The sequence below is a fragment of the Pelmatolapia mariae genome, linkage group LG3_W (genome assembly GCF_036321145.2).
Source record: "Pelmatolapia mariae isolate MD_Pm_ZW linkage group LG3_W, Pm_UMD_F_2, whole genome shotgun sequence".
Classification (NCBI taxonomy): domain Eukaryota; kingdom Metazoa; phylum Chordata; class Actinopteri; order Cichliformes; family Cichlidae; genus Pelmatolapia; species Pelmatolapia mariae.
Window position 1 is genome coordinate 92,373,326 of NC_086229.1, and position 17,296 is coordinate 92,390,621.

The 17,296-nt window shown below is 37.5% G+C and overlaps 1 protein-coding gene across 2 annotated transcripts in view; it reads right to left on the reverse strand.

Moving 5' to 3' along the window:
* Nucleotides 1–1,065: 1,065 nt before the first annotated feature.
* The window catches only part of adam19a (ADAM metallopeptidase domain 19a), an 83,858-nt gene continuing 67,627 nt past the window's right edge, over nucleotides 1,066–17,296 (reverse strand). For both annotated transcript variants that reach the window (XM_063470335.1, XM_063470336.1), the window contains 7 exons: nucleotides 17,214–17,291; nucleotides 15,428–15,536; nucleotides 11,661–11,802; nucleotides 10,027–10,126; nucleotides 4,810–5,034; nucleotides 3,213–3,418; nucleotides 1,066–2,077 (listed from right to left, as the gene is read on the reverse strand). In XM_063470335.1, coding sequence (XP_063326405.1) covers nucleotides 2,032–2,077; nucleotides 3,213–3,418; nucleotides 4,810–5,034; nucleotides 10,027–10,126; nucleotides 11,661–11,802; nucleotides 15,428–15,536; nucleotides 17,214–17,291 — 906 coding nt within the window. In that variant the 3' untranslated portion in view covers nucleotides 1,066–2,031. The remainder of the gene's footprint in view (nucleotides 2,078–3,212; nucleotides 3,419–4,809; nucleotides 5,035–10,026; nucleotides 10,127–11,660; nucleotides 11,803–15,427; nucleotides 15,537–17,213; nucleotides 17,292–17,296) is intronic.

The following is a 17,296-nucleotide window of genomic DNA, read 5'->3' on the forward strand; positions in this document are numbered from 1 at the left end:
ATTTAAACAAGGCACAGACAAACATTTATGCATAAATACTATAGAATTCAGCAAAAAAGTAAAAAAAAACCAACTATTTATTTTTATTTGAAATTCAACTGATAACCTTTTTCTTAAAAAAACCTATTATTTGTTAAAAAAAAATTAAACTTGACACATACAGTAGGTGGATGGACCTTAATGCGTCACAGCAGACAACACCGACAACCCAGGTTCCAAAATACTTAGGGGGATGGGTCGTCCTCCACCTGCAGGATGGCCCCTAATCCTCACCACAACATCACCTGGCTGCAATCCACTCTACCATATTGGCAGACTCACTGCAATAGATACATTTACATTTCTTCAACTGTTTTTTCCTCAAAGCTAATGTCACTGGTACTTTGAACTTGATTTGAAAGAAAGTCTGAAATAATATAAATTACTTTTGATTTAACTTTGAAATTTTTGATTGATTTTAATTTTTATTCATAGTAACCTGAGATTCAAACCCACATCTTTTCTTCATGACTATTCTAACATTCTATGATGCTCTTCAAGCTCAAACGCTGACATCTTCATAATCCTGTCCTTGATATTGTCTTATACCTATATTTTTCTATACATATCCTTTTTAAGTAGACCCTACTACTAATACTTCTCAAAAGACTGGAGCTCAGTGGACTAGCCAAAGACCTTACCCTGAGATATAAAACTCTGTATTCATACACTTTTTCAATGGGATTCTATTAAATTTTCCTGAAATAAAGCTTTGACAGCAGTGGTTATAAATATGTCATCTTGCTATGTCCTCTTCTGCTGCTAAGCCTAAATGACACCTGACTGCCATCAGCAGTTTATAATAATTACCTGATCCAATGAGAAATGTGTAAACATGAGAAACACTACATTGTATTTTCTTTTGTTGAACTTTGGCATGGTTACACATCTCAGGATGTGACAAAAGACCTCAGTGTTAACAGTCTACCACAATAGGAAAACAACCAACTTTCCTGTTTACTAAGCTCTGATCTTTAGGATTAGGATTCAACTTTATTGTCATTACACATGTATAAATACAGGGTAACGAAATACAATTTGCATCTAATCAGAAGTGCAAGAGAAGTAAGTGCAATAGGAGCAGATTATATACAGATAGGGGTAGTATAAAAGCCATCTACACAATATTTGGATTAGGCTTAAACAGAAGTAGATTTTGTCTCTGCATAAGTGTGAGGGCCATGGGAATTCGTGAAACAGATCTTACAAGCAGACAAAAGAGAGAAAAATCCTTTGTAATAGTTCCACAAAATCTTTATTTTAGATTCATGAAAGTTAAAAAAAAGGAGAAAAATAAACCTTGATAGTTTTGTAAAAAATATTTTATGTAATTTTATGATAGGAAAACAAATTTAAATCAAGAAAAACCACCCATGTGTGTCCTGCAGGCCTCATCTACCCCTCCAGCATGTAAACAGTGTTGATAAAAAGCTGCTGTGTCATTAGCTTTCCTATCAACTCATGTGCCAGTATTTCTGAATTTAGACCTCAAACATTGCTCTTATGATAGAATAAATTAGAAAACCTAAAAGTATAGATGAGGTGACTCATAGTAAACTATTTTTCAACTTATTTTCAAGCTTTCAGGACACCTCAGGAATGATGAGATCTCTTTGGTGGATATAATAAATCATACCATGTGACACAAAACAAACTGTAAACAAAACATAAGTCAGTACAAAATGCATTTTTATAGACGGACATTAGCAAAAACAAAACAAAACCCTAAAAATTAACTGGGTAAATTTGACCATCCCCCAACAATTACACTTGTGTTAGTCTGCAAGGCCTATTTGCACAACCACTTGACCACTTAATCATTGTGGTTAAGTTAGTTTGCTCCTCTGTCTCTCCATTTTCAGTTTTGTGTTTTGTTCTCTTCTAACTTCTGTGATATCTCTGTGGTTCAACAGCCAAAGTCTCTTTAGTGCAAATAGGCTGTCAGCTACTGCCACCTCAAAACAGAGAGGAGAGGCCAGAAGAAGATCGTTTTCATGGTGGATGTGAAGCTGTGTTTATTTTGGTGCCTGGAACCGGTCTGAAAAGAGCAGAGAAAAACAAAGATTGTGGTATAACTGATGATCTTTAAATTAATTTTTCTTAGTATTTAAATAAAAATGAAAACCCTTACTCCGTGCATTACTGTACCAACTGCCACTCTAAAATCGTGTACTGCTCAGTCTGCACTGCTGCTCAATCCTGCCACTTTATCCCATTTGTAATACCCCCCACCCACCCACCCCCAAATACATGTCAACAGTCACATTTCTATTTAAGATTTCTTTATCTGTTAATACAAGTGTGTATATATATTTAGATATATATATATTTAGTCGGTTAACATTTTTTACTATATTTACTGCACTATACTGCTGAATGACTTGTCTTCTGCTCGTCAAATACTTTTCATTGCAATGTTGACCCTGTGCTAACTTGCATATGAGGAATGAAAACTGAAACAGAAGCTAAATTGTGTTTAAACAATTTGACTAGATATATTCTATATTTTTCATAATGTCATTAAGTCTCATTTACAGAGCCAAAGCAGAACAATCCTCGTAATTAGTCCTGTGAGTAAATGAAATTTGGATGGACTGAGTCCTGTATAGAGTTGTGTAGAGTTCCACAGAAATCTAACAGTCACAGAGCAACAATGTCCCTTTATTACCATGAACATACATGTGCACATCGGTGTGCACACACACAAGTACACTGCATTTTAATTGGATTCTATTTCAGTGACACTGTCCTTTTGGTACAAATAACTGAAAATCTGCTTTGGAAATACGTCCTACTGAAATCCCATTGAACATTTTAAAAAAGCATTAAAGTTTTTCTGTAAACATTTTTGGGGTTGTAGGGGGATTTGATCCCTCTACAACCCCTACAAAGTTTTTATTGTAAAAATTTTTACAGAAAAAAATTATAATGCTTTTTTAAAATGTTCAATGGGAGTTCAGTTTCCTATTTCATGCAAATCAATTTAAAACTTTTTTTGTAATTTGTTTCTTCGCAGAATTTTCTGGTTGATATTCAGTCTTTCCAATAAAATAAAACTGGATACAAATTAGAGACTGAGCCGCTGATTGCAAGTTTGCTCACTTATAAAGAAATGAATAAATAATTATTTTCCCCACTGTACGTGACTCTGCAGAATCATTGTGTTAACCCACCTGATAGCTCTCAAAGGTGGGATGGCAGAGACTTTGCCCACAGGTTTAGGTCCTGCTGCTGAGGGCATCATGACCAGTAGGCCTGGAGGGGCTTTGGAGAGTGAGGTCTGGACTGGACTCACTTGGGGGGAGACTGCTCTGGTAGGGCTCAAGGGGAGAGGCCTCTGAGGAGGGAATTGGGGTGTGGGCTGCAGCTCAGACACCAACTAAAAGAAAGATATTAGCTTTATGTACATTACTGAACAGTGAAATGCAAAATGTTTTTGGAGGTTGGTAGCTTATATCCACTTATAAATCAAACAATTACTGACTAAAGGTAAACATTATATAAAGTACATTGTTTACACATTCAGTGAAGTGTTTCTAGGCTTGTAGCTCATAAAAATGAGAAATCCAGTATCTCGAACTTTTCAAATACTTTCTCGATCAATCAAAAGGTTTTACAATAAAAATATAACTTATTAGAAGCATGTTCATTATATTCAATAATTGACTGGGGCTTTTTTTTTTTTTACTATGAATCACAGCATTGCATTGGAGGTGACCAGTTATCTATATTTCCCCTGTAGGGTATTTTATCTTCCTCTAAATACCCCAAATATGGTCTAATAAAGTTCACATCAGAAAAGTTGGCTGGCCAATCAAGTTCTTGGCAATTAATTTGCTGCATTCAGTCACTGCTGCTTGTGCACTTTTCCCTTTTCTGTTCTTTTAATATGCTTTAATACAGCACTATTAGCTCTTGCACTTAGAACAGCACTAAGATCTCTCTTCTCTCTCTCATATATATATATATATATATATATATATATATATATTTACAAATTTAAGAAATAGCACAACATATACAAATCACTCAGTAATAAATATCAAGAATTGACGGAGGTGATTATAAATAAATATCAAGAATGTTTACAAGAATATTACTGAGCAGAAAAGAGCGTGTGCAATAAAGGGTGTAATGATGTAATGATTTCCTGTTTCGTTCAGTGGTGCTTTTTTGTAATCTCAGTGTCCCACTGAATGTGCTCCTGTGACTAGCCAGCGCATCATGGAGTGGGTGGGAGGTATTATCAGATTTCAAACATGCCTTATTAAAGTTGCCGGCAACAACATGGATGCCCTCTGGGTGCTCTCTCTGCTAAACAATGGTAATTATGGCTACTGTTAGCTTCCGAGGTCGAGAAAAGGGCCTGTACTGAATAGACAAAGCTTTTAAGTCCAGTGAGCAGTGAGGGTCTACAATTCTACTGTTAATACACCAGTCATGAAGCACAGAGCCCACCGCTCCTTCCATTGCTGGAGTTTTTATTGAGATTGCAGATACATGCGGCAGAAATTAGCTCTCGCCAAAGGGTGATTAGCCACTCCCTTAGAGAGAGGGTGAAGAATTCAGTCATTTGAGAAGGTTACAGAAAAGAGCTGCTGCTTCTCCATATCGAAAGGAGGCAATTGAGGTGATTTGGGCATCTGTCTAGGATGCCTTCCCTTGTCTAGGTAATTTTGCATTTTTGCTTGTCTAAAGCTCCTGTCCTCTGTAGACTATTTTGAATTTATATGCCCTGACTTTTTCCTTACACTCTAGAAAGGGCCTTACCAGGGGAGATCGTGCTGGAGTAAGGGGTAGAGGTTTCTTTGGCGGGCTCAGTCTCTGAGGTGTTGGTGGGGATTTGGGTGGTGCTACTGGATGCTTGCCAGTTGGAAGAGACCGTGGACCACCCTTGGCAAATGAGGCAGGTCTCAGAGGTCGCACTATGTTGACTGGGTGGGTGCCATTTGGGCCTGGTCTAAGAGATGGGACCTCTTTGCTGGTGTGAGAAATCTACAATTAGAGGAAATTCAGTTAAATTCCATATATCTATAGCACCAAATCACAACAACAGTCACTTCAAGGCTTTTTTGTTAACAAATGTTAACAAACCTAACAGAAAAACAGCTTCAAATCATTTCACAGAGAGAACAGGAGAGAACTCATATGGGCATTTATTTCCTACTTTGATCATGAAGAGAAAGAATGCATACTTTACCAATAGGAGAATCTTATTCATAAAACAACAGTGATATAATAGACTTAACATTAATTCGTAACATTTTTTGGTTCTTTGCTTTTTCTTTAGACCTACAGTTATAAATAAAACTCGAAGAAGCTTTTTAATATGTGTAACTGACTCACTTGTTTCTCCACTCTTCAACATGCCTTCTATACACATAGCTGACTCTTTCTCTGACATATGAAAGTGCAAAGTAATTACAGAGGAGATTAATTAGGATCTGTGAAAACACTTTTATGCAAAATAAGTCAACACACATATGTTTTTGCTTGTTTGATGACGATAATTGATCGATGTAAATTCCATTTCAAAGCCAGCAGAGGTTAGAGAATGAGTGTGTGTGTGTGTGTGTGTGTGTGTGTGTGTGTGTGTGTGTGTGTGTGTGTGTATACACACACCAATGGGCCCCTGGACATGTTTCTGTCAGAGGCATTTGCTACATAATGAGATATCATCATGTAAGTAAAGTGTGCAGATTAAATTCATGACTTTCATGATAATGGTAATACTAATTCTTTTTTTTTTACAATATTTTTATTGGTTTTGCAACAGCATACAAAGATTTGTTTTCACAGTAATATGCAGCAGTAGTAAGAACACTTTTACCCCCCTCACCTCCCATCCCTGCTCTCTCCCAAACCTACATCAAATAAAAACACATGAAGTATGCATACATTATTACAATATGTGGCATTTATACAATTGAAGGAAACAAAAAGAAGGAAAAAGACAAAAACAAAATAGAAATAGCTAGCACAAACTAAACACTTTTCACCTCATCCACACTCCTGCAGGAGTTGTCCGATATTTGCTTCTTTTATAACGTTTTTAAATGGCTTCCAAATATCATCAAAATATGTTAACTTGTCTTTAAGAAAATATGTTATCCTTTCAATTGCCATACATTGTGCCAAAGAATTTATCCAAGCACCAATAGCAGGAGGATCTGATTTTTTCCAGTTTAATGCAATTATACGTTTTGCCTGTAATGTACAATAATCCATAAACTTAATTTGATGGGCTCTTAGTTTAAGATTTTTAGGATAAATATGTAGTAGCAACATTTCTGCATCTAAAGCAATCTTTGTAGTTAAAATTTGGTTTATTTTGGTTATCATCTCCTGCCAAAATGCGCGGACAATTCTGCATTCCCATATACAGTGGAAAGATATCCCATGGGCTTCTCCACATTTAAAACATGTATCTGGAATTTTGTAGTTATATTTATTCAATTTCACCAGTGTTACATATGTTTGCATGATCCAGTTGTTTTGTAATAGCTTTAGGTTACTATTAATCGATTGTTTTTGTGATTCTAAGCAAATTGACTTCCATGTCTCCTCAGAAATATTAATATTTAGGTCATTTCTCCAAGATTCTAACTTAGAAGCTGATGTTTCTGGAGAGGCAGAGACAATCTAGTTATAGAATGTTGAAATTAAGCCTTTGTTACAACATTTTTTCACCATTAACTCCTCTAAATTAGTTAACTGGGGAACGTTAAGAGACTGATTTTGCATGGAAGAAATGGAGCTTCTAATCTGTAATCTAATCTGTACTTAGAGAAATGTTTTTTGGGGATTTGAAATTTTGAGACTAAATCCTCAAATTAAACCATTATTCCATCACAAAAAAGATCACCCACTTCCCTAACACCTTTTTCTGCCCAACCCTGGAACCCTGCATCCAAATTTCCTGGTACAAATAAAGCATTTCTCCAAATAGGACTATACTGAGAGAGATTATTCTTAATATTCACCATTTCTTTTATTGTAAACCAAACTTCAATCATATTTCAGACTATAGGATTATTTGTTTCTTTCTTTAATTGTTTTGGCTGTGCAGAGTATAAGTACAAGTTTAATGGCATTTTACGAGAATTTGCTTCCATCCCCACCCAAGAAGGGGTATTTTGGAATGAAAAATAAAACATTATTGTCCTTAGTTTAAAAGCCAGATAGTACCAGTAGAAATTGGGGCATTTCGACCCCCTTGTATCGAAGGGAAGATACAACAAAGACAAGCAAATGCGGGGACGCTGCTTGTTCCAAATAAACTCTCTGATTAATGATGCTACTTTGGTAAACAATCCAGTAGGAGCCGCCAGTGGGACATTCTGAAACATATACAAGAGTTTAGGTAATACATTCATTTTAAGAACACTTATCATTCCAATAATAGATAATGGTAAACTTATACAACGCTCCAGAGCTTTGGAAATTTTCTGTAGAATTGTATTATAGTTAAGTAGGGCCACATCTTTTAGTGAAGGAACTATTTTAATGCCTAGATAAGTGAATTCAGAATTAACAGTAAAGCCAGATATATTCTGACTTACATTTTGACTATATCCTTGTTTAAGTAACATTAATGATGATTTTGTTACATTTACTTTATACCCTGAGAAGGCCCCAAACTGGTCTATTAAATCCGTTACTGCAGGCACAGAAATTTTTAGTTGCTTTAATAATAATATGACATCATCATCAAAGAAAGCGATTCTATGCTCCTTTCTACCAATCTTAACACCTTGTATTTGTCCACTGGTTCTAACACCTATTGCCAAAGGTTCAATAGCTAAAAGGAATAAAAGTGGAGATAATGGAGAACCCTGCGGGCATCCTCTTTTAATGTCAAATGGTTCAGAAATGATCTCATTAGTCATAACCTGAGCAACAGAATAACAGTGTAGTAGCTTGATCCAATGCAAAAAAAGATTTACCAAACCCAAATCTAACAATGACATCAAAGAGATAAAGCTGTTCGATTCTATCAAAATCCTTCTCCGCGTCGAGCGAGAGAATGGCTGTATCTTCCTGTTTACTTTGATTATGAAGAACGTTTAGGACTCGTCTTACATTAATAAAACCCTGCCTATATTTAACAAATCCATTTTGATCATCTCCTATAATAACTGGAAAAACATTTTCTAATCTTTTGGAGAGAATTTTACAGAGAATTTTATTATCTGTATTGATTAAGCTTATAGGACGCATATTTTCACATTTGTTAGTTTTCCAGGTTTAGGAAGCAGTATTATCAAGGACTCCCTCAATGAGGCAGTAAGATTACCAGTATTAAAACAGTCTATATACATATCTAAGAGAGGCTGTGCTAATTTATCTTTAAATTATTTGTAAAGGTCAATTCGCAATCTGTCTGGGCCAGCTGTTTTACCAGCATTTAGAGACTTTATAGCATCAATAATTCCATGTATACTAATTTGCCTGTCAACATTTTCTTTGCCTTCCACGATCTCTGTAACTTAAGCACTTAATTATGAAAGTTCTCGATCGGTTTGCAATAGAACTTCGACTTGTGGTTATCCTGTGCGCTCTCTCAAGGACAGGAGGGGGGGGATTTTCAAAATGTCCGCTATAAACTTCTCCATGAAAGTACACACATCTGTACCTTCTTCTTTCTCAGGTAATATTAATTCTGTGTATTATTGGGAAAACAAGCTAAAAATAATTTTGTTTGGCAGTTTTGATTGTATTAACATTGTCTGTACTTTGATGTGCCGTGAATAGTAAAGCACAGAAAAACCAAAGTTGAACTTTATTTTTTTCTTAAAATCTTAGACTTATATTCTCAATTGATATTTTTATTTCTGTCTACTGCCACTCGTTAATTCGTAGTTCTAGAAACACTCTAATACCCTCTGGAAACATAATTCCAATAATCTTAAATTAAAATTTGGATCACTAACTGATATCTACCATTTTGCTGCAAAATTAGTCCCATGATTCAGGAGGTTTTTTTTAATCTTATTATCTTATAATTTACTAGCTGCTTTTTTGCATATTATTTTTATTTATATATTGTTTTATGCACTCACTGGTGCCCTATATGTAATTGATATTTGGCTTATGACTCTTTGGTTTAATTTATACACTCCATGCTAATGTTTTTAGCCTTTCAGAGGTAAAAACTGCTTTTGTTTTTAGTCACTGGTATTACTGGTATTATTGGAAAGAAATTGAAAAGTTTGCAACATTAAAAAATGTAGTAATTTTAGTAACAAACCAAACACACGTTTGAAAAAAATTATTTTCATTTTTATTTTCTTGCTTCTTTTTCATTAATGCAGTCCTTTTTGAAATGTTCTTTGTAGCTCCATCTCTTTTGGTGATGAATAATGCCACCATCCTCTTTATTTACTCACCTTTGAAGTTCTTCTTCACATCTCTCATGTAATTTTACCATTTCAACATTTTAAAGTATTTTTTGTATACATTTTTGTGTTAGTATTTCCTCACAGAAACTAAAGCTAGATAAAAGCAACATAAAACATAACAAAATGAAATCCATGCAGTGGAAGCTTTCATCATCAATCTTCTACTCACTCTGTATCAGTAAGGGAGTCTCCTCCTCCACTTTCCTTTTTAAAACTCCTATACCACCTCATTACCACATTCACAAACTTGGGCGTTCATGCCGCCTGTTCACCCACCAACCTGACAGGGTGATGCCAAAACCCCATCGGCCATTTATGGCTGAGGGGTAAAAACTCTGAGATACCAACATTCGTTATGTGTGTAGTGCATGTGTGCATTTTGTATCTTATAAGTCAGATATTAAACTGTTAACTCTAGGCTGATATTAAGACATAGGATATTTGAATATATATTGAATATTTAATTCAGTATAAAGGTTAACCTCATGGACACTAAGTTATTCATTCACAGAAAAACAGTCATCACCCTACTCCCATTTCCTCATTCCCTTTCTTTTGCAACACACTAGAAACACATATCACTCACCCCCTTGTGGCCATTAACTTTGTTGACTGGTCCTACAACTTTCAGGTGAAAAGCAGGATTAAGATGGCCATTCTTTCGTTTATCTGCTGATCCCTCCATCCTGAGCACAGAAAGACAAAAAAATAAACAAGAGCCTGTTGCATGGAAGATGTACAGCTTCATCACTTCACGCATTCTGACATTCTGGTTTTATGGCCCAAATTGAGAAATAAGAAAACTAGAACTGAACACGAAACTTCTTATCCAGCTGATGTTAGTGGAAATGAAATTAAACAAATGCTTTCATCCAGTGATTAGATAAGTCTAACTGAGTGAGATGGTTCTTTTACTAAGCTACCATCTTATAAATAATTTGTTCTAACCAGTCTATGGAATTTCTGTTTGTGTTTGTGATACCTTTACTGTTTGTTCATACTGAGAAACAAAAAGAGAGAAAAAAAACCCCCTCATTGTTAAAAATGCCCCATGCTGTATCACACTGACAACCTTCAGCTTACAAGTGAGAGATTAGCGATTGGTAAGTACGCCAATGGAGGGGGCAGCACTATGGTCTGTTACAAAGACAGAGGCGAACCAATCAACAAATCATATTAAAATGGTTTACTGGCACCATTTTGGTTCAGGGTACCTCTCATTCTGTACAAGTCACCGACCCTGGATCAGCAAAACAGCCCAAATCATCACACTTCCTCCTCCATGTTTGACAGTTGATGCCACACACTTTGGAATCACCCTACTCGTCGGTGTACAAAGATCCTGCGTGATGAATCGAAGATTTCAAATTTTGATTCATCAGCCCATTATACTCTGGTCTTCAGTAGTCTAATTGCAGTGTTCCATGGCTGAGGCAAGCCTCTTTGTCTTATTCTGATGCCTTAGCAATGGCTTTCTTGCTGCAACTGGTCCTGTCAAACCTACAGCTTGAAGACCACTATTAAAGTGTACTTGAAGCTGTTTTCCTGTGAGCCACCTATTATGCAAGCTGTTAACTCTCAGAAACCTGTCCTCTGATTCATTTGTGGTTTTGGGTCTGGAGATCTCTTCCTGTCAGTTTGTTTCTGAGTGCCTTTTGATGGTGAAAGAAACCACAGTGTGTTCCAACACTGCTTTTATGCAGACAGAGGGGGTTGGAAGTAATCCAGAAAAGTTGGAACACCTGTAGGAATTAGTAGTACCAGCTTTTAACGCTCAATCAACCTCCACTGCTTTAACTGCTTTAAATTGTTAACCCATTTTGTGTTCCCTGAAAAAAGGCATTTTTCTATCATTCTAAAATGTACATTATTTTTCAGTTTTGAGTTACCTTGCCTGGCAGTTTACCACTTACCTTTGTAGCATTTCAGCTATTCATTGGACTTGAATGATTTAAACTGCAATAAATAACTGAAAAAAATTGGGGTGTTCTAAAATTTTTGACTGGTAGTAAACCTTGCAAGGTTTCTAATTTGCACTTGAATAAAGTTTGAATAAAGGACAAAAAAGCATCACAATACACCAGCGCATATTATATAGTTTTACTTGCTAGACCCCAAAATGAAAATGATACTTTTTTAAATTCTAGGCTTTCCTCTTTTTGTTGTATCAAGAAAATGTAGTGTTAAGAAACAGACAAACAGTGGAAAGACAGACAGTACTTCTTGCATGTGTTCTTTTTTCTTTGGGAAAGCCACTTATGGTAATAAGAAGTCTTGATCCTGTGGCAGTAGAAGACCAGCAGCACTGCAGGTAAGACCACCAAGAAGGCAAACAACAGTCCAGCCACCAGACCCACCTGACCTGTTGACACACACAAACACATATATACATACACACTAATGTGTTTACTAGTATATTTATATGGCAATTGAAACACTTTATTTTAGATCAACAAGTATCAAGGAAAAAGAGCCATCCATGTCAAAATTTTCTGTTTACTTCTAGTGATCGAATATTCTGAGCCTGTCAGCGGGTCAGAGGGAAAAACAATGTTAACTATAAAGTTATGTATATTTTTTTGTCTTTTTGTTTTGTTTATTATCACAGTGGGTATTAACCTGTAGCAGGCAGCGGGTGAAGCCCAGGCTTGTGAAAGACAGGAGAAAAAGGAGGAGGAATAGAAAAAAGAAAGGGACATGAGAGAGAAAGAGAGAGAGTGAGAGAGTGAGAGACTTTGACTTTTAACACAACTTTATTTACACCACATTAAAAAGAAAAACCAAGAAAAAGTCAAACCTAACACAAAGTTGCTACTACATCATCAGCAACATCAACATGCACTGACCATGTACTAACCCCAACCCAGCTCACACACACACATATACTTAAAAATTAAGGACAAGTGTCCCATCTGCTCATATGGAACACAAAACCTGTCCAATCCCCCACATAGTTGTAAAGGAATCCAGATCTTTAGTCAGCGAGTAAAAATCATGCTCTACTGTCAGACGCGATGCCAACAATCCCTTTAAACTCTGCACAGCATCAGTCCAACCCTGACCTAACATCTGGTTCTTCCTTGTCTTCCATATTGACAGCTTGGCTGTACCAAACAAAAAATGAATCAGAACCAGAGTCCGTACTTTCTTCACTGAATACTTAGGACCAAAAACAAACAAGGGTACAGAGAATTTCTCCCCCAGAGATTCCACCCACCCTGCAAAGAAGAAAATAAACCCACTAGCCGCAGACAACGAACCACTAAGTGCTCCAGCGTCTCCCTTTGTGAACAGAAAGGACATCCCTCCCCAGTGCTTGGATCCAGGTGGGCTCTGTGTCTGTGGCTATTGCTCCATGTATAATCCATTGATAATACCAGTCTCCACAAACTTGCTCCTTATTGTGGCAGTAGAAAACACAGTACTTGGAAAAAAGGCATTAAAAAACAGCGGCTCCTCAAAAGGCCCCATCCCAGGTCTGGGGTCAGGAGTCTGGGCGACCTTCCGCGCCTGCCAGTGTTTACCACTGTTCTCCAGTTCTGCTTCACAAAGTCATCACTCCCCAAGTAAACCCCAAGAGTTTTAAAACCCCTTTGACCCCATCTAAGATTCCCAGGGAGTCTAGGAATACATGCCAAACTCCACTGCCCCACCAAACACGCCTCACTCTTCTCCCAATTAACCCTGGCTGAGGAAGCTTTTTCATATAAAACCAAGATTTCCTTTAATTCCTGAACATCACCTTGATCCTTAATAAAAACATTAACATCATCAGCGTATGCTGACACAATAACAGGAGTGCTCTGGGTAGATCTGGCAAAGAGAAACCCCTCAGCTTGTTCCTCAACCTGCACAGAAAAGGCTCAATAGCAATGCTATAGAGCTGGCTGAGATAGGGCAACCCTGCCTAATCCCTCTCCTAACTGGCACAGGGCAATTCAACCCTCCTCCCACCTTCACAACACAGCAAGCGTCGTTATACAACAACTTCACCCATGTCAGAAACCCCTGCCCAACAACAAAGGTCTTCTAGGTGGAAAAAAGAAAAGCATGATCGCCAAATACATCTCTCATTAAAAATAAATTATCTATCATAGACCTATCTGGAATACAATAAGATTGATCCACACCAATCAACAGCTACATGACCATTTTCAGCACCATCTGATAGGACCTTGGAAAGTATCTTATAATCTGTACATAGAAGGGCCACTGGTCTCCAGTTTTTAAGAAGGGTTAAATCTCCCTTTTTTGATATGAGAGCAATAACTGCACACCTACAGGAAGCTGGAAGTTTCCCTTCTTTAAAACATTCCTTAAACACTTCTAAAAGTTCCAGACCAAGAAGACTCCAGAAGTGCTTAAAAAAGTCTGACGGTAAACAATCTATTCCCAGAGCTTTGCCTGAAGCCATCTGAGATACAGCAGCAGACAGCTCATTCAAAGTTATATCCATGTTTAAGACATCCCGATCCTCTGGACTGAGCTGAGGAAGCCCCTGCAGAAGTTCTGAAGCAGAGTCTACATCACAGCTATCTGCCCTGAACAAGTCTGTGTAAAAGTCCACCGGATGCCTTCTCATCTCAGCTGGATCTGTGATCATCTTTCCATTCGAAAGACGAAGACACACCATTTGTTTTCTCTGGGCTACAGACTTCCCCAAATTAAAGAAAAAGGTGGTTGAGGCGTACATGTCCTGGAGTCTGGTGAAGCATGCTCGAACCAAAGCTCCTTTAGCTCTCTCATATAGAAAATGATTAAGCTCCTGTCTTTTAGAATTTAAACAGTCATTATTCTGCTGATCTAACTGTGAACCAGAGACATTCTTTATATGTTTTATCACTTCTTTAACTCCTGCAGAGTTCTCTTGATATTGGCTGTCAAATTAAAACCATATTGCTGCTGCAAAACACCCAAATCTGGGAATTAAAATCATCCTTCCTTGATCTCCAGTAATCCCTCCCAAAAACTGAAATTTTCACAGAAAATCCAATCATGCAATAATTTTACATTAAATCGCCAAAAGGATTTGGATTTGCTGGTGGTAGATAGAAACAGCTCCATTAAAACTAAGTGACGATCTGTAAAAATAACAGGAAAACACTGACAGTTAACAATTCAAGCAGTAAACAAAGAAGACACATAAAACCTGGCTAATCTCACTGAACTAACTCTGCCATCAGTTACTTTCAACCTAGTATACTGTGTGGTTGAAGGATGCTTCATCCTCCACCCATCAACCAAGTTGATTTTTTGTAGAACATCTGATAAAGCAGAAGATGACTGAAGATGCGGCTCCTCCCCCAGTCCTATCTGAAGTAAAGTCAAGACAACAATTCCAGTCCCCGCCCAATACAACACAGTCCCCTTGATCAGCACCTCTTAATTTCTCTTTTAATGTTTTAAACAAAACCTTACGCTCAGACCCTAAGTTTGGTGCATAGACAATCAAAATAAAAATAAAACCTTCTATTTCAGCTTTCACCATATGGGCTCTGCCCTTTACTCCATGCTGAAAGTAATATTTGCATTTAGAGAAAGAGAAAATAAAATAGCAACTCCTGCGCTAAAATTTGTCCCATGGCTAAAAAACTGCTGCCCTCCCCACCACAGACCCGTCTACTTCATTTGTACTGTCAGTATGTGTTTCTTGAAGACTATATCTAGTCTCTTCTGCTTGATTACTTCTGCTAATAAGGCTCTCTTATTTGCATCCCTGCACCCATTCACATTCAAGGAGGCTACCCTCAACCCCTGCACATAAGAGGAAGCCATCAAGAAAGGAAACAGCAAACAGATGAAACACCCAGTGTTGTAGGATCATGGCATTTTATTTTGAAAACTTCATTTTCTCTATCCATTCAAGTGCTTTAACATGTTTCTTCAGGCGATAATGCTTTTTACCATCCAGCACACCAAAAATGTTCAAATATAGTGAAGGTGAAAAAACATTTTCTTTAAGGCATAAGTTAATGTTGTATACTCACTGCCATACTGGACAGGCCCACTGTCCACACTGCCACCGAGTCCTGGCTTCTCGCAGAAGGGTGGTGCCCAGCCTTGATTACAGTGGCAGTTCCCATTGCTGTTACACACCTGAACATTATACACACAAAATAAATTTCTTCAGAGAAATGACCCCTTTCTCTCCCTTTGTATATGTGTCTGTGTGTGTGACTGTGTGCATGCTTGGATGTTTGTGAGTACCTGGAGGTGTATTAGTCAAAGAATTAAGGCATTGTGTGCTTGTATTTATTTATATGAGCATTTATCTCAACACTATGAAATGTTCATACTGGAGAAAAAACTGCATATTGAATATTTTAAATATTCCTGACTTCAGGTAATTTCTAATATTTTCACTGACAGCAGGGAAGAAAACACAGACAAGAGAAAGAGATTAAAGGAGGAGACTCTATGCTTGCATTTTCTTGTTACTCATATTGTTTCAAATAGTAATTCAATCCTAATATAATAGACTCTGTCAGGTGAGACAGGATCCACTTCGAACAAGCTGCTGAGCAGTTCAAAACACAAACTAGGCTGTGCCAACTAGGGTTATTCTCATAACATATGTGCAAAACTGGGCATTGGAAAAACTTTGCCCTGGTCAATACACACCAAGCTACAATCAAGCATGGGTACACAAATACCACCTCGAGCCTCCATTCTCTGCCAGATTGTCTGCTAATCACTGGCCACTTGGCCTCCAAATGATTTTGTTTTTGACAAGTCTGGACTAAGCTACCTTGCAGTCACCTATTTGCCTGCCCTCCTGGACTCCTTTCACCTCTATGCTCGCTAACAGAATCTATCAAACGCCTTCAAACACCTTCATTATGCAACCATAAGACACCAGACAGAATCTGTCCACTTGGACCTAGTCTCTGGCAATCACAGGGAATCTGTCACCTTTGTCACCTTTTCTGTTTCCAAGACTCCTTGGTTAGCAAGACATAACCCCCATACTGACTGGTCAAAAGGGCGAGTGCAGAGCTGGAGTTTGTTTTGCCTGGCCCCAGACAGAACCCGAGCCTAAGCCTGATTTATCCTCTGTGCCACTAGCATATCATGACTTACATGAGGTTTTTAATAAAGATAAAACATTATTTCTTCCTCTGCACAGGCCCTATGATTGTGCCATAGACCTCCTCCCTGGTGAGCCGTTGCCTTCCAATCGACAATAGAACCTGTAAAGACTGAAGGTGCCACCTCCCATTCTATTCTACTTTTAAATATCCTAGGAACGACAAGTAAACAAGTGGTCTCACAGAGAAGTACTGTATTGGAGTGATATAGTACTTTGAGGTCTCAAGGATAAAATGGGGCTTGATAATTCAAGACCTAGAGTCAGGAGAAGAATTTTTAATCTTACTGAATTTAACAGGGGGCCAGTGTGGGTGAAATATAGGCTCTCTCTCTAGACCCTGTCAGTACTCTCACTGCAGCATTTTTTTTAAATCAAACTGAAGGCTTTTCAGGGAGCTTTTAGGAGTGCATGATAATAATGAATTATTAGAAGTGCAGAAACTAGTTTTTCAGCATCAGGATGTTTTTAGTTTTATGATGTTACACACATGGAAGAAGACAGTGATTCATATGCACACTGAAGGACAATCAAAATTGATTCCAAGACTTCTCACAGTGTTACTGGAGGCCAAGGTAATGCCATCCAGAGTAAGCATCTGTTTTGACACCATGTTTTGTTGTGTGACTCTGTGTGACTATTGTGTATATATACATTTATATTGGTGTGTGTGTCTGTATGCTTACCCCTTTGTTGTGACAGCGTGCAAGGCAAGTCTCTAACTCAGTAAAAGAGGCATTTTGGCATCTGCGGTCACTGCACACCTTTG